This window comes from Amblyomma americanum, chromosome 10 (assembly GCF_052857255.1).
Source record: "Amblyomma americanum isolate KBUSLIRL-KWMA chromosome 10, ASM5285725v1, whole genome shotgun sequence".
Lineage (NCBI taxonomy): Eukaryota > Metazoa > Arthropoda > Arachnida > Ixodida > Ixodidae > Amblyomma > Amblyomma americanum.
Window position 1 is genome coordinate 76,799,791 of NC_135506.1, and position 18,257 is coordinate 76,818,047.

General features: G+C 46.1%; 1 protein-coding gene across 1 annotated transcript in view; it reads right to left on the minus strand.

The window, feature by feature from the left end:
- Nucleotides 1-396: 396 nt before the first annotated feature.
- LOC144106955 (ATP-dependent RNA helicase DHX30-like) overlaps nucleotides 397-18,257 on the minus strand; it is a 113,777-nt gene continuing 95,916 nt past the window's right edge. The window contains exons 17-19 of the mRNA XM_077639920.1: nucleotides 16,187-16,379; nucleotides 8,655-8,925; nucleotides 397-5,862 (exon numbers count right to left, since the gene is read on the minus strand). Coding sequence (XP_077496046.1) covers nucleotides 5,852-5,862; nucleotides 8,655-8,925; nucleotides 16,187-16,379 — 475 coding nt within the window. The 3' untranslated portion in view covers nucleotides 397-5,851. The remainder of the gene's footprint in view (nucleotides 5,863-8,654; nucleotides 8,926-16,186; nucleotides 16,380-18,257) is intronic.

An 18,257-nucleotide genomic window follows, 5' to 3' on the forward strand; every position in this document is an offset into this window, starting at 1 on the left:
CCGTTATTCAACCATCTTATACTTAATTAATTTACCATCACTTTTGAATCCAAAACCTCTTGGGAATCTTTATGGCTACCTCTCATGGGCCTGTGGTTTAATTTGTGAACAAAGGTGAGTGGACGATTTAATGTTGAGAAAAGCATATACAAAACAGGATACGAGCCAAGCACTTGTCCCGTATCCTGTCTTGTATATGCTTTTTTCAACTTTTTCATCTGAAGAATTACACCAAATAACCCGACAACATGTTCTACTCCAGTATATTTCTATTTAAAAATTCAAGAAACCCACACAGCTTTCATTTGAGTGCAACAAAAAGGATGCCAATGTCAATACTGAACCGTGGTAGTGTGGTCTTCAAAAGAAGGCACTGCAGAGATTTGAGACACAATGGACATGGCACAAAAATAAATATTTTTAATCATAACAGCAAACAGCTCGAAACACCAATCCATTACACAACAGTTGCATTTCTCTTGAACACTGGAGCATCTTCCACTCTTCATTACAGAAATCACCACATATATCAGAAGGTGCAAAATTTAAAAGGAGAAACTGATCAAAACATGCTGCAAAATTATGGCATAACTGAAAAGCTGTTGCTTGAAACTGGTAAAATCAAGCCCGGTATTACAGGTTAAATAAGGAATTGTAATTCTAACATAGAAACCACAAACTGAAAAGATGGCCTACTGTGAAACTAATAATATCTGCTCTTTGGCACAATGCGACTATAAATAGGCGCACAATAAACCAACTACTGTGATGCGTCAATCTTTTTCTTACAAAGAGCATTTGTTAGAGTTTATCACTCCTCAGAGTGCTCTCTGATGTTAGAAATTCATCAATGAACGGATCTGCCTTCCCATAAGCAAGCAGAATGGAAAAACGGCAACAGACACGACACCATGGCAGCATGTGTTTTTTTGTCGTATGCATGCATAATGGGTGAAAAAAATTTTTAAAAATGCTACACACATAAAACCAAGCTACATCGCACTAGGCCGCATGCATTTTTGGCAGAATGCATACGGCATTGGCAAGCTGATAAGACGCGGTTGGCCACACTCAGCACAATGGTACAAAGTTGGTAATGTGGTCCATTGCACCTGTCTTCCCTACTGCCCACTGCCAAAATGAACTTTTTTTTATTATACTACCCACAAACAGGTCGAGGTGCACCTAAAAACAATCCAAAACTTTTCAAATCATAAGGTTCGTCCGAAATGGGTAAAAGATGAATTGCATAATCATTTTAATTAATTAGACAGCATGAACCGAGCAGCACAGATGCTATGCTGTACCCTTGTTTTAGCATTGTATGTTGCGCAAGACATCCGGTACATAAGAGCACAAGTAATTTAACAATCCTCCAATGTAAGATTAAGCACACTTTTCCCCGTTAAATTTGATCTTCAAAGTGACCTGTGCATTGCAACAGAACAACACAAAAACTAAAGCACGTACAGCCCCAGCATCAGTGTCATCTTGCGATGGCATTGACGCTCCTTTTTGCTTTGGCAGTAGTCATTTTGTCAGAGACAGCAAACACACACATACATGGGATTATCACATGGAGCATATTACACCTGTGACCTTAAGGAATCATAACAGGGCTTTCATAGCATACTGCACCAACGCATTGTCACACTATGGTCCAAGAACTGTGTAATCACAGTATTCAATGCAAGACCATTAATTGCACTTACTTAAGACTGACCAACACAGAGAAACACCAAATGAAGAGCAAAAACTTCAACCAACAGTATTAGGTAGGTGGCCAGGACCGAAAAAAAACACAGGCTGCCATTGATCTGGACTGGCCAGATACTGATGTCAAATTGTTTATGACTTTAGCAGCGGTGGCAAAGGCAAGTGAAATGCAGCATAGAAAGCTGTAGTGGTAAGAGCTGCAAAAACTTAACTGTACAAGTTTATTCTAGGTGGATCAACCTTTGGGATTAGAAAACAGACAAGTTGGCTTGGGTTCGAGCAAATAAAGGAAGAAGTGTGACGAGGCTAGGTGTGGCCCACTACAGCGGCCCCATCAATCTTGGCAATTAGTTAAGCGCCTCTATTGCAAAAGAACAAAATGCTGGGCAAGCTGCTTTGCGTAGATATCCCTCAAAATATGTCTCTAAGGCAGTAGCCTGCAGATTAATCCAGCATCAGAATACATTGAGATGCATAAAAATGCACATGGCCACTGACATAAAAATTCCCGTTAAAAAATATTTTGTGAAGCTTCCAACACAACAGCCGTGGAACTAGGCATGTAGTGCACCAAGTTTTCTCCGATTCCAGAAACATGTGAAATTCGTGAAGAAATTAGTAGTTAGTCTTAAAATCACTCCCTCATATAACTGCACCAAACTAATATTGCAATGCTAGAGCACAGGACTCTCACTGTAACAGATTACATAAGGATGACTATTATATTACTATTATACAAGACTGAAACTAAGTGCTATCACAGATGTGGCCTATGACATATGAAAAAAATATATACACAAATGGCAAGGTGTGTGGAAGCTGGTGGCATAGCTGGAACCAGAACTGCAGCCTACACAATATTGAAAGGAGCAACACCTTTTCAAAATGAAAAAATATGAACCCGCTGCAATACATTAGAACCTTGTTGATACGCTAAAAAAAAAGAATGTCGGAGAAAAAGACGTATTAGCCAGGAAAAAGTTATGATCCAACAGCCTAAATTTAAAAAAAAAAAAGAATCTCTTCCGCGTTGTTTTCAAAAGCTTCACCCTCCTTTCTCCACTGCATTAAAGGCAAGCTACCATGGCGGCTGACTGACACTGTATTTGTTCATTTTGTGTTCCCACTTGCCGTGATAGCTCAGTGGTTAGGGCGCTCGGCTACTGAGCTGGAGTTTCCAGGATTGAAACAGGCCACGGCAGCCACACTTCGATGGGAGCGAAACACAAAGGCGCCCGTGTGCTGTGCGATGTCAGTGCACTTTAAAGATCCCCAGGTGGTCCAAATTATTTCCGAGCCCTCCACGTACCCTGCGCACGTACCGTCCAGCAAGCTGTAACAGCAGCTGTCACGTGAAGGACCGCCTAGAGCGCACATGTTACCCCGGCGTTGTATACAAGATCCCCTGCAAGGATTGCGATACATCATACATTGGCGAGTCAGGCGATTTTAAAAGAAGAATAAGGGAACACAAGAATGACGTCAAGAAAGGTCGCACTTCCTCCAACGCACTTGCAGAGCATGCCCAAATGATGCAGCACTCCATTGACTGGGAGAACGCCCCAATCTTGGACACGAAGAAACCTTTATCTTCACGATTACTTCTCGAATCATTTTACATACAGACGACCAAGAATGCTATCAGCAGGACGAGAGGGAATCTCCCTGATATCTACGCCCACTCACTGTGCAGTCAAGTCCGCTTATAAGTCGTGGCCCATTCCACCCATCCTCATTGTGCACAAGGGACCCGTACGGGTCTCGAAATGTCATGTGTTAAATATTTTTTCTTTGGCGAGTGTATGTTTCTTGTGCTTCCAATATGCATCCCCCTCGCCAGACAGGATTCTGTCGAACCCTTGATTATGAGCTGAGAATGTGCCCAAAATTGACTTACAACCATGTTAATTCTTCTAACATGTTTAAAATGAGAGTGAAATTGGCAAACCAAATTTTCAGGAATTCCGTAGCAAAAGGAATTTCGTTTTACAAACGTAGAGAAGCACTTCGGCTGCTTAATGTCGAGCTGACCGCTGAGTTCGCAATCTTTATGAACAAGTTATTTGATGCCCTGAACCGGCGCTTTCGAGAAGAAGGCCCGATTATAGACTGCAATGATCTTGAAGTTCTTGAGTGCCTCTGATTGGCTTGATGAATGGGAGGAAGACGTTGCAAAAGGAGAAATTCCTCAGGATCTCTCCTAAGCCGCTCAACTGCGGAAGGATGAAGGGTGACGCTCAAATCTGCTCGTGAGCCGTCAATCTACCTGTTGACGAAGTGCGATTTCAGGTATGTCCTGGCCGGAAAAATGAATCAGGACCCGTTGGAATGTTTTTTTGGTGTTATTCGACAAGCGGGTGGCCAAAATGAACATCCAACTTTCCCAACGTTTTTGCAACTGTACGATATGCTGTCACTTCACTCCCTCCTGATGCCGCCGAGGTTTGGCAACTGTTCAGCTTCCGAGAAAGAACAGTACGGCGTTGTGACTTTGGCTGAATTTAAGAACACATATAGCAGCTCAGCATCAAAGGAACTAAACAAGCTGGACCAGCTGAAAGAGAGGCTTGATGGCCTAAACAAGGGAGCTGGGAGTGCAATGAAGTGTTTGAGTATGGTAACAACGATGTAAGTGTTGTTGAATGTATAATTTATTACGTTACAGGGTTTGTATCCAGGAAAATTTTCAAATAGACCTCCTGCATTAAGTGCAAAAAATCACTGCAGGGTCAGAAAGGCTTGTCAAAGGTGCCCGAATCTGAGCTCATTAATTGCAAAACAAGGGGCAGACTCACACGCCTCTATCAGCTTTTTACGGAAGCTGGAGAACATTTCCTTAATACGCAAATCTGAGAAATGCCTACGATAAAACAATTGATGCTGTACTAGAGAAGTTCACTTTCCCTTGTACTATCCACAGGGAGGACATGCTCGCGAAGCTACTCCATTATTATAGAAGCCTTCGTATGCATCAGTGCTGCCATCAGATGAAACGCAAGCACGTTGAAAAAGGCCAGGACTCGCATAAAATGTCCAAACTTGTATGACCACAAAGAGCCGAGCTGAGTGTACTGTTTGTTATTTTGATTGTATACACAACAGTGGAATTTAGGTGTCCCGGGCGTAATCCAGTTTTCCAGTGGCTACTTTTTGCTTCATGTATGAAATAAACACATATGGTTCTACCTGGGTGATAAATTTTTCTGGGCTGCGGAAAACACCTACTATCATCCTCACAGAAATCGCATGCAGTTCTCGCATAACCGAACTGAGGCATGCGTTCAGCCACTTTCACACACAGACATTCATTTCCCCATCGGTGGGCCGTAGCCGCTGGATTCTCAAACGCGACTAGTAACTTGATGCGCCCTTCATCTCATTCTCGAGTGAGAAGTAAACTCGGTCCATGTTATAAACGAGAAAAGTTGCAAACTATGTAATATTGGCTTGCTTGGTTCCGGCTCCACCAAAGCTTCTCTGTAGCATTATCTGTCGTCTTGCGTGAGTGTTGATAAAGGGGCTTTATGCTCGGCATGATCTGCGGACAACTTTTTCAGAGTTAACGATGATTCACAGTACAACAAACACCTAAAAGATCAGCTGATGACCGCATGTTTTCCTGGAGCTGCATACGGAGACGCTGTGCAAAAGCCATGAACGGCGCCGCTACGGGCACAAGTTGGAAGCGCCATCTGTCGAGCGAGAAGGAAGCACCATAGTATAGTCCGAGGGCTGGTGGCGGCGTTCGCTCACATAAGCTTATGTGTTTCACCGTGGCCACTCCGCAAAAATAAAAGCCACTTAGAAGCTTTCTCGCAGTACTGTTCACACTTTTTAATGAGTGTAGGCACTTCCACTGCCAATTAAAATGCTGTAGTAACGTCATATAAATTCAAAGCATTATTACACAGTTCTCAACACAACTAGCGAGAAAACAAACATCATTCTGAAGACATGATTGCTTGCTTGCAAGGCGAGCAAACTTGACCATGGCCGAACAGTGATTGATACAAGTGCAAAGTTTTGCCAGGATGATGATAGCATCCCTTGCAAGACATGGCAAAACTTCACAAAGGCGATGCGAGATGAGACCTTAGATAATCCAGCTCCATGCTAATGATGAGGCTGCTGCATATTATGACCTCCCTGAAAGATAAAAGAGAGCAGAAAAAACAAAATCACATTAAAGGGACCCCAACCACCCCACTTGGCAGGTTTTTTTTTTCTGCATATATATTAACCTTCACCTTTCGCTACAGCACTGACTACTGCTCCCTACGTTACATTGGAACTTGCATGCTGAAATAGCAATTGAAAACAATGACGCCATTCATAAAATGTCTGAGACTATACAGTAGCCTCCCGTTAGGATGAACTCTGTCAAGACGAACCCTCGGATAAGATGAACTGCGCAAGACCATTTGGCTGGTTCACTTTAGGGGTTAATGTAAAAAAAATACGCTTAAGAATGCCTATTTTGAGCATGCTTTAGTTAAGCCGAACTTTTGCAGCGACCACGAACCCCTGCGACACCGTGCAATGGCCATCTTGGAGTGTCTGCGTGGCACTATCGACCAAAGGAAAAAATAATAAACGCTTAAACAGAATAAAGCACACCCTGACAAGATAGCTTCCGCGCAATGTCGCGCAATTGTGCAGGGAAGCTTTCTTGCCGAAATGGCAAAGGCAAGGACCCCCCGCGCCTGGCTTCCCATGGCGTAGGCACCCGATCTTGGTATTGATGTTGGTATCGTGCACGTGTCTTGTGCCACGCGTTGTGCCGGTGGCCAGATATCGGCGCCATATGGGCACTGCCTGAGGCTGACGGAAAGGCACATGGTGCACCTGCTTGTAGAGTTAATAGCAGATATGCTGCAGCAGAAGCAAGACAAGAGATGTACTATCGCGATCAAAATATTACGAGACGCGTGTTCTCGGAAAAATGTATATTGTAGCTCTGCCTCGCCACCCACTTACATGGTATTGCTACCAGCAGGTAGAGCATGGACGTCCCCTCATACGCCATCCCATTTCAGACAAGTGGATTTCGTGACTACGTTGATACAAAATTTTTTCCGTACACTCGAGTCCCGTAAACTTTTGATCGTGATAGTACACACCCAGCTGGGCACCTTCAGAGTGCTGAAAGCCTCAAAAATCAAGTTAGGAAAAGAAAACACAAAAAAAAACTGTCGCTGAAAAGGAGGCAAAAATAGACAGTGAAAAATAAATCTACATCAATGCTGTTTTCAAGTAGGACAACATGGCTTTGTTGCATGCCCTCACTGTTCAGCTCACTTCGTGCATAGTGCCTAATGTTCTGTTTGCAATAATCCTCTATTCACAAGGCTATTTTATTCACTGCTTTCATGCAACACATAACTGAAGACGCATGGTGTGCCCACATCATTTCTGCAGAGACTTCTGCTAAGACAAACTTCTGGATAAGACAAACAACTTTTCTGGTCCCTTCAAGTTTGTCTTATAGAGAGTGCACAGTACATGGGAACAACTTTTTTTTGCAATGCAGCAGAGGCTAGGCAGGAAAGGGAAGGAGAGTAGCCTTTGTCCCCACGCCACGGGCGGTGGGTTGTTTGTTGTTCGGGCTAGGGGTGCGGAAGAATGAAGCCGGAGATCGCTAGTGCTGAGGAGCCCACTCCCTCGGCACGGTCTCCTTCACATTCCTGCCTAGCCCGCACTACCAAAAAAAGTTGAACCCAGAGTATACCTACCATGTACTGTCCTACTGTCTCGTGTAAGTCTACTTTTTTTGCAAAAATGGCCCCCTGAAATTGGGGGGGTTGACCCATACATGCAGGGGACCTATTTGTGGGGTCTAAGGTAGCTTGGGCTGAACCACAGACAGCATGCATCCTACACCGGTGCTTATTCTCGTCAAGATCTATGAAATTCCATGTCTCAAAAAAAAAAAAAAATTGTTGATCCGAGTGCAAATCTGTTCCCGCTGTGAAAAATTCCAACTGCGCGGCGTTTGCCCAGGTCATTTGTGCTTGCTATTGTTTTCACAAGTGAGCAATAGGTACCATGCGAGGAAACTTTCCGTAACTTCCCTAACTTCCAGAGCATGCAACGTGTCGAAATCCCAATCTACGGGACCACTGGCAGTTTGGTCATTTGGTTTGCCTGTTTCCATGCTAGCCCCGAGTGTGGAGGGCACGAAGGTGTGCCATTTTACCACTTTTTTATTTCCATTTGCCTCAGACTGCTGGCCTTGCAATTGCATCGTTACGCACCTATTGCTTTGAACTGCGTGTGCATCACGATGCTACTCTACGGGAAACAATACAGTGCACTCTAGACGCACATCTTCCTTCTTTTTGGCTCCAGAGCAGGCGGGGATGTTGACTTGCAGTACTGGGAGTCATTTATTTTTTTTTTGGCCAGCAAGAATTTTGAGTTGGAGAAGGTTGACTTACATGCAACAATATAACAAATCGTAATTCAAAAAAGCGAAACTGCAATTAGAAACTGAAACTCTACTTGCGGACAGAGACTATCTTCGCTCAACGAAGTGATGGCATCGCAAAACATTATTAGGAAAACACTCGTACGTGTTAAATGGCTCGAACAGTAACTGGAAAATGACGACTCCATTCAAAAGGTGCCTAAGACGACCCAATACAAGCTTCAAACTTCCTTTTCAGCAAGCAGGGAGCGAGCATCAATTTGCAGGTTGTTTGTAACGTTAATATTGCCCACAGAAATTACTATATTTTGAACCCCTGAACAAAAATGAAATGCAGCATGGCTGCTAAACTTGCTGGAAATGGTCAGGACAGAGAGGAAAACATACAGCAAATGTTTCATTGGCAGTGAGTGTGCGAACGCCACAGCCGCAGAGCTAAAAAACAGGGTTATTTGCATCACAGGGTGCAGTCACTAAATCCTGCCTATTTGAGAGACTAGCAGTCACTGACCCGACTGATGCTGAGAGAGAAGAGCAGCCGTGGCGTCCACAATCCGTGGCCAAAGCTCGCGTCGCAGGTAGGTCTCCTCAGCGCAGCGCTCAATGTTCTCATCAAGGGATAGATGCAGGTCCAGCATATAGTCCAGCATCCGGCGCCAGCGCCAGAGGAGGTCGGCGTCACGTTTTGAGCACCGAAACGTCAGCAGCTGCTGTTCATCAATGATCAGACACGCTTTGTTCGACGCCGTTGGTGCTTGGGAGCGGGCATCGAAGATGTAGTCCTGGAAAATGGAGTCGAAGCATGCAGATTACCGAGAAAGGATGATACCTACTCTGTGTTTTGACCTCAAAGCAGAAGCAAAAGAGGCCACAGGAAGTGCTTTAAAGGCTCCCATGAGCTTTTCAGCATTAACCTAACACTTAGAATTAACTGCAGGCAACCAGCATGTAGAGACAGCACAGAGGACCCTCCTTTGAATCCACTTAATTCAAGATTCCAGTTTATCCAAGTCAATGCTCAGGTCCTACGAACATTCAATGCATTAAACAGGCTATCCTTAAAATTTTCGGCCTCCTCTGAGAGAATGAATTATCAGAGAGTGAGCCGAAGTTCTGACTGTGAAATCCTGCTCACATAAAAAGCTGCCAGGTGAGGCCCCATATTGTGACGCTATAAGTGGCCAGTCAATTCAAAACCTGAGTATGTCCCTGACAGCTTCAACAGGGTCGCCACCATGCCTCAGAGACCCTGTGTAACAATTATAATGATACAGTTGATACTGGTGACATGCTCTAGAACCTGAAGCATTGCCACAGTACACAGACGCTGCTCTCGCACTGCACTGGTGATGCTGCAGTACAGCCGATGCGACGCTACTGTGCTGCGCATGCACTGCTGCCACAAACAGCTGCGAATACCAGAGATACCAACCTGCTCACAAACAAGCACAGCTGTTAGACAGTGAGTACTCATTGCATTAGGATTTACAGCGCATAAACGGCTAAGGCTGTCATGCGCTAAACACAGCGGCAAAATGTCTATTGTTACGAGAAAAAAAGGTTTTTCACAGCAAGAGTTTATAACATTTGCATCCTTCGAGAACGTAAGGATACAGAACTAATCTACGATTGCATTTTTTCTCATGAGCTATCTAGATTGGAATGTCTTTTTCATAATATACAGTATGATGCTTTTTTTGTGTTTTTCACGTTTTGCATGTATACCGTATGTACTCGTTTATAAGCTGCTATTTTTTCCATCAATTTCTCCGGTGTGGGTTACATATTAATCAGGCCTATAGCTACACAGTAACACATTGCAGTGCCACTGTGAGTACAGTCGAACCCACTTATAACGATACCATTATTACAATATATCAGCTATCACAATGAACAGCCGTGGCACCCTCAAATTTACTATGTATCCAATAGTAAAATATACTTTTACTACAATGACGGGTTGCCGCATTAACGGTTATACCGATTAAAACCGGCTACTGTGACCCAGCTTCAAAATAAAACAAAACGCGCGATTCCCATGAAAACGCAAGCGTCCGCGAGCACACCAAGCACATTTCGCTCCGTGTGGGACCCTTCCACCTCTCGAGACTAGTGGACTGCGCACGCGATATGAAGAGAGGAGAGCACTCACATTCTCTGCCCTCCCCCCCTCCGTGCTCCATTACACGGTCGCGTCCCTGCATCCGTGCTTGCTGGACCGACCACATAAAGAAAGAGATCCCGATCGACCATCTCTTTGTGTGGCCTAAGCGGCTGCAGTGTGCGGGCGTGTGTTGCAGTGTGTATAAACGTCGTGCGAGTGCACGTGGCATGGGTGCAGTGCCTGTGGCGTTCCGCTTTCTTGTCAAGGCTTCGTTCGGGATCGCACGACTGCCGCGAGTGATGCTTGCGTACCGTATTTACACGATTGTAAGTCGACTCGAATGTACGTCGACCCCCCGAACATCACATTTCTGAAAAAAAAAAAACAAAAAAAAAACTTGGAGGTCGTTCACACTTGGCCTTTAATAACAGAACGCGATAGCACTATCCTGTGGCCTCCGCTTATCGCCAGCCTCTATCGGCTGCCATATGCGGGTGCGGCCATAGGCACATTCCAAAACGAAAATATATTAGTCACTGGACTACTGTCCACACTTGCGCCATCGTCCTCACTAGCGTTGCCGTTGCGATCACTGCTGCAGCCCCACAGCACATCGTTCTAGCAGCGTCGAGCAGTGAAATCCCACACTTCGTAAACAGCCGCACGACATCGCTCGGAACAGCTGAAAATTTTGCCTCGCTGCAGCTGCCACACCTGTATCACCCGTTGCAAACCTCAAATTAGTGGCCCGGCACGCAGTTGTTCGATTCTTTGGCATAAAGAACGACAGAAATCTTGAATGTAGCCGTGAATGAGCACTGGTCGCTTACCGGACCCGAAGCACAAATGATGAAGCACTACATTAAATACTTGTGAAGCGCGGCCGGCAGTAGTGAAATGTGTCAGAGCCAAAGAGAAGCTACTCATGAGCGGCGTCAGCTCTTCCGTTGGCTACTGACACCCCCTGGCGCCACTGCAGTTTCGAGTGGTGGTGCCTCTGCGATTGGAACGGCCCTTCCATCAACTATTGATGCTCCCTTGAGCGCAGAGTGCGCGGTTGAAAGTAAACAAAAAAAAAACTTGGACGGCGCCTATTAAGAGTAGAATGTGAATGCGTTCAGGCCGCCACCGCTTATCAGTAGCCGCAATCTGCAGCCGCGTGTGGGGAATGGGCTAGTGCCGGTTTGATGCTTATCAACAGCTACCATCGGCCACAGCACACCGGGGTGGGGATGTCGGTTCTGAGCGTTGACATAGCAGCTGCTAAAGGCCAGCACCAAGAGCGAGGCGATGGAGCTGCGCAGCGAAAATGCAACCACGCTGCAGCATGCCTGATATTCCATTTGTCTCACTTTTATTTACAGTGCTATGCTTTGGTTTCGATTTTAAGTCGACCCCCCCCTTAGGATTTTCAAATTTTGAAAAACAGGTCAACTTACAATCGTGTAAATACAGTAGAATCTCGGGGATATTGTAGCGAAGAGAAAGTTGAAGCGCGATGGCCACAGTGTGCGCCAGTACCGGTTTGGGATTCTGCGGCAGCAGGGAGGCTGACGAGGCAAGCGAAGCTTTCTATCTCTCTAGTTTTTGGGGGCGGCCTCATCGCCTTTTTCTTTTTACTTTGTTGTTGCCCGAGGCTAGCGCCACTGCTTATTGGTCCATTTGCCCTGCGAACCAGCCAACCCAACTGGTCGGGCGCAATTTGTCCTCTACACATTTCTCGCGGCCCTGCGCGCCCGTTCCACCGGTCTTTCTGCTACAGCCAGTGTGCAGATCGTCACACCAGCAGTGGCTCCCGCTTCTTTGTGCCCTCGTGCGTGACTACTACGAAACTGCAGCGTGTTGTTTGCGTGTGTCGTTTTACGAGCATTGATCGCGTCAGCCCGAAAGGTACTGCAATCAGTACGATGTCGCGAAAGCGGAAGGCGTTGTCCTTGAAGGATAAACTGGATATTTTAAAGAAGGTGGACGAAGAGCCCATAAAAAGGCGCATTGACATGGCCAAGGAATTAGGCCTGCCAATTTCTGCGCTGTCTACGATCGTCGGTCAGCGCGACCAAATTATGCAGAATGTGCAGCACTTTGGCATAAACTTTAAAGAAGCGAAGACTGCTCACCATGTAAAGTTAGAAGTTCTCCTAACATGGTTTAAAGAGGTCACTGCGGCTGGCGTTAACGTTGATGGAAAAGTTCTGCGTGAGAAGGCTGTGGACATTGCACTCACACTTGGAATTGAAAATTTTCAGCCCTCTAGTGGCTGGATTCACCGATTTAAGGCACGGCATGACCTCTCCTACAAAACTGTTTCCGGCGAAGGGAAAAAGGTTGACGCCTCCATCATCGAAAATTGGATGGCAACTACGGTTGATGTCTGGAACCAGCTTGGCGTTGACTGCTGTGCTGACGATTTTGTCACTGCAGACGGCGTTCTCGTCACCTGTGGTCTGAGCACAGTGGAAGACATCGTGGAGGATGTATTGTCGCAGCCTGGAATTTCGACCAGTGACGAAGAAGAAGACGAGTGCCAAAATGGTGATGACCAACCACCATCGGCAGCCAAAACTATGCACGCTCTCGATATTCTGCGACGTGCTGTGACATCCGAGACTGCGCGTGAGAACACTACAGCCCAGTTCTTCAGCTGCGAAAATTCTCTGCTGGCCGACCTCGTGGAGAAGAAGACTCACAAGGACATACCCGACTTCTTTCCACGCAAATAAATGTTCTTTTTTTTGTGCGTGTCTCATAGTTTTGGGACGGATTTCGCTCGTTTTTTGGTGATACGAAATTTCGGGTGATACGAATCTTTTTGCCTCCCCTTGGGATTCATATCACTGAGATTCTACTGTAGTTCCGACTGATGAAGGAATGCCGGAACTGTGGTCTGTGCTCAGTGACGACGCGTCGGGACTGGACGACGAGTTTCTGCTTGCAGATGATAAAGTAGAAACGTCCGGGAACCTCACTGACGAGGCAATCGTGGCAAATGTGCGAGCGGTGGGCAGCGACAGCGATGACGACACTGCAAATCAACCTCTCAAAGTAGTGCCCTCACAGGAGGCCCTGCAGATGATGCAGTCCCTCCGGGACTTCATTTTCCCAAGGGGCCTTCCACTTGAGCACATCGAGCAACTAGGTGCCCCCGAGACAAATGTTTGTAAGCTTTCTGTGAAGCCAAGCAAAGCTCACGGACTATGATTTTTCTCTAACTAGTGGACAACTTTTTTCCTGCTTGATTAAAATGCTTGAACCTTATCCTGACTATTTTTTGGCAATCCCAGTTTTAACAATTGCTGAATATACTCGTGTAATGAACCCACTTTTTTTCAAGAAAAGTTGACATCAGTTTGAGGGGCGGGTTCATTACGCGGGAACAAAACTTTCAAAAGATCATACCTCCGTCCGTCCTTCCGTCATCAACGAACACATGCGGTCCGAGGCGCTCGTGCCGCTGGTGTTTAGCATCGTTCACTTTGACACGATCCAGCAATTTTGCACCGGCCAATCACGGTGAGATAAAACGAACACGCTGAACACCGGCCCTGAAGTCAGTTGCGCGTTTTTAACGTGAGCTTAAAAAAACACACAGGTCGGTGACGAGTGCGAATGTTTAAGCCTTAGCTTACAGCACACAACGTTTTGACACTCTGCCAAGTTCGCTTACCACACTGCCCCACGTCCTCGCTTCCCCTCTGGCAGGAGCTTTCTTCAAAAGATTAACGAACAAGTGGCGATGTTATCGGCGGCGGTGGGCAGCATCTTGATGCACTGCCAAGGTCTGCGACCCCCCCCCCCCCCTACCCCCCACTCCTCCCAACCCCTTTGGCAGGAGCTCTCCTCAAAAGATAAACAAACAAGTGGTGATGTGGCTGCCAGCATCTTGGCGAATTGCCAACGACTGCGCTCTGTTACAAAAAGCTAAAGGCTGAAAAAAAAAAAAAAAACATTCTGGCAATGAAAGTGGGGGGCTGGTTCATTATGCAAGTGGGTTCATTTCGCGAATATATACGGCATTGGTTATAACAATGACATTTCCTTGGCACTTGAGTATTGTTATAAGTGGGCTCGACTTTACTGTGTGAGATAATTAAAAAGCTGACGACAGATACTAACATTTCACTATTCATCGCCGCGTTCATGCTAATCGCTGCCAGACGAGCTCAGCTCATCAGCACTCTCACCGCTGTCAAATGAGCTCGCCTAGTTGTGGCCTGCTTCCAAAGCTGGTCGTCCTCTATGCCGTCCATGGCATTTGACAGCCGCATTACTCTAAAACCCTTTGACATGGCGCCCGCTGAAAACGAACGTCATGCGTGCAGAATCCAAGTGCACACTTGCTGGAGAGACGCTCGTTTCAGCCGCCCTTTCAGAATTGTTCCATGGTTGCCCGCGGTTATCCACTCGGTGTAGCACCGCCGAAATTTCGTCTTGAATGAACAGTTAAAGCAAACCTCGAGAAGCAACAGACCACTTGTCAGGCCACCAGGAATTATGACCAAGTTTTTCCGGCAGTCTGCCAGCCGAGTCTTCCCTCAGTCTGTTAAGTGCCCTCTAAAGCTAACACAAGAAGGGCTTTGCGGCATAGTAGGCCCCTTGGTCGGTTCTGCCACACTCTTTGCAGCCAGTCTATGACCAATTCATCGGATGTCCAAACTTTTTCTTGCACCCGGACTACGATACCCTGGGGGAAGTTCTCTCTTGGCAGAGTCTTTCCCTTAAAGACAATGTAGGGTGGAGGCTTTCTCCCATCAGCGGTGATGCAAAGCATTAATGTGCACCTTTGCCGTTCGGTGCCAGTAGTGCGCACAGAGACACTTTTTGCCCCTTTGGCTTCCACCGTGCAATTTTCAGGGGCATCGAACCAGGCAGGGTCTGATTGCCTATCTGTGAGAGGTCGGTCGTACTCAAGCTCCCTCCGAAGTGCGTTGACAAAGTGATAAAACTTTATTATCTGGTCATCATATTTGACTGGCAGCTCCTGGCACGTCATTCGACAGCGGATGGAAAGCTGGTGCCGCTTATAAAACTCTGAAGCCACCCTCGACTGGCTTTGAAGTCCGCAAGTCAAATGTTCAAGTGCTGAGTGACAGCAATTCCTTTCATACAGATAATTTCCGTAGACACCATGAAGACGTTGCTCCTAGTAGTGCAAATGTATTCAATGAGGTCCTCTTCAAGTTTTGGGAACTTAGTTTCCCACGGAAAGCCTTCTGGGTTCAGGTAGTCTCGGTGAGGTCTTGCATTTGCATACACCAGCAGCGAACACACTTTTCGTCGAAGTCAAGCTTACGCCTGGCCTCCCATTTACACTGTTCCTCAGCTTATTTTGCCACTTGAAGATTGAAGCCTGCAATGTAGGATCGTCTGTGCTTGCCCAATGCTTTTTGTTCGAGATCAGAAGCACGCAGCCTGCCACACGACAGCGCATGCAACAAAACAGATTCCGCAAGCAGTCCACGCACTTCTGTATGAAGCACCGGATAACAAAGACCAAATGGCGCTGGGCAACGCGCCGTGAAAACAGGAAACAGAAAGCCACGGAAACATCGTGTTGCGCAACGATGATGATAATAAATGCGATGTGGGAAAACTAACTGGTGCCATCTTGTAGCACTTTGAGGTACTAGACATGTTTTTTGGCGTGTTTTAGTTCTTTTTAAAATTTTTGCGGCCGAAAGTGGGGGGCGCGGGCTATACTCAAGGGCAGCTTATACACGGGCATATACGGTGTATAAAATGCTTCCCATGTTTGCCATATTTCATGCCCATGAAGTTGTGTGTAAAGAACATGTGATCAAGGTGAGCCGCTCTCAAGGGATGATCGAGCATAAATGCACCTGCAGACCTGGACAACACGCATAGCCAAAACAGACATTTTGAGCCGCACATGCGACGTTCAAAAGCCGCCAAATAAAAGAAGGCAATGTCGCCTGACACACCTCGATTATGTGGACGCCCTGGCCGGCAAAGAGCAACAGATGCAGCGAGCTGACCATGCTACAGTCATACATTGTGATGAGCTGGTGCTTTGAGGGCTGCAAGGCACTGTAATACACCAGCCAGGGATGCTCATACACCGGCGGCACCCGGTGCAGCAGGGACTCTTCAGATATGGTGGCCCGCCTCTGGTCTCTGCACCAATCCAACCACATGCATGTTCACCACAGAGTGCAAAAGAAGTGATGAGCTAGAGAAAAGATGCACATGTGATGCATATTTTGCTCTGTCCAGCTGAAATGTTTGCCATTCAAGGCAGCACAAAAAATAATTTCAATAGAGGTTGCATGGTGCACAGCATATTAGTTGTAAAAATGCTACTGGGCCTATCTGCTGTGGAAAACTCAATCACAAATCTCTGTACAAAATACAGATCACAGCCCTTTTTTGCCACCATCTTTTCATAAGGAAAGGTTGCCAGCTTTTCACTGTTCATTCCGTCACTATGACAGGGTGGCCACAAGTTATTTGCTCCTTTTATTGCCAAGCCCCAGAAATTGAAGCAAGCATTCGCTAAGCTTTTCATGTAACAGGCCAGACCTGCCTGACAGGCAAGAGGAATATATGAAGCTGGTGGATTTATTATCATAAAAGCCACATTTGTCAAATGTGACGCGAACGCAATTTTTAAGTGAGGATCACTTTTGCTGGTGAGGAGCTATATTATAAGGAGAGGCGTGAAATTTTTCTTCCATTCTCTGTAATAAAACTAATGTTAAATTTATGTAATTGTGGTGCGATTACTGTGCAATTACTAAAACGATTAAGTTACAATAATTTCTGAATGTCAAGAAATAATAAAAGTGAGCAGTTGCACATCTAAACCAACAGTATGTATTAAACCAGCAGCAGATTTCAAACCCATTTCTACAACTGCTGTTGTAGCACTAGAAAACTGAAAATTAATTTTTGGGAAAGGAAATGGCGCAATATCCTACCTGGGAACTCCTGATCAGTAGCCGAGCGCCCTAACCACTGAACCACCACGGCGGGTGTAGCACTAGGCCCGTTGAAGTTTTCTGGCTTATGTCTTGGCTAATGAGGTTTAACATCCCAAAGCAACTAACATAAGGGATGCTGTATTGAAGGGCTACGGATATCAACCAGCTGGGGTTCTTTAATGTGCACAGACATCGCACACAGGCCTCTAGCATTTCGCCTCCGTCAAATTTTTCTGCTTTACCAGTAGATTTACCAGATGACTACACCTACAGCCAGCCTCCTACCATCAAGTGGCTAACACTTTGACTGAGAAGAATGCTGAAAAATGTAGTTTTTGAACACTCTGAAGATTTTGTACTCTTTTTGTGAGAAGGGGTGCAAACTATTGATATTTTTAGTCTGAGTACAAGATTCTTGTTATATGAATCTTGATCATTCCTGCAATGTGGCAGGCGGCCAGTAAAGCCCAAATATTTCAAATATTTTCCAATGGGCATTTGAGGAAAAGTTCACAACTTTTATCTCACATTCGTTGCCTGTGCATTATGAGATTGATTGGTTGGTAAGAACTTTTTATTTCAGCCACTTCAGTGGATCAGGTAAGGGTGGGGAAGGGGGAGGTGGATGAGCAAGACGGTGACAGGCCTTCGGGTCGCTCTAGATGACCGGACACTGTTGGACCAAGGTGACCTTCAAGGCCCAGCCCACGATGCGGAGCTGTAGCTCCGGTTGCGAGCTGTGCAGAGCAGCCTCCTGTTATTGTAGCCTTGAAAGGGAGGCTTCGGTTTGTCAGGGCAAGTGTGGTAAGTGTGCTTGAAATCCGCTCTGGTGATTGGGCGTAACTGACAGGTTGGAGATTTGTCCCCTCTATGCATGAGGGAGAGTAGGAAAGGGGATGGCAAGGTGGCAATTTATAATTGATGCCATACCACCTGCTCGGTTTTGGTCAGGAAAAGGTGAGGAGGGGGTAGTATGGCGGGAGTTTCTATAATACAGAGTAATGTCATGATCGGTGAGGAGGGGGTCCCTTGCACTGCAAGACGAGGGTAGTCAGTCCACTGCCTGGGTTGA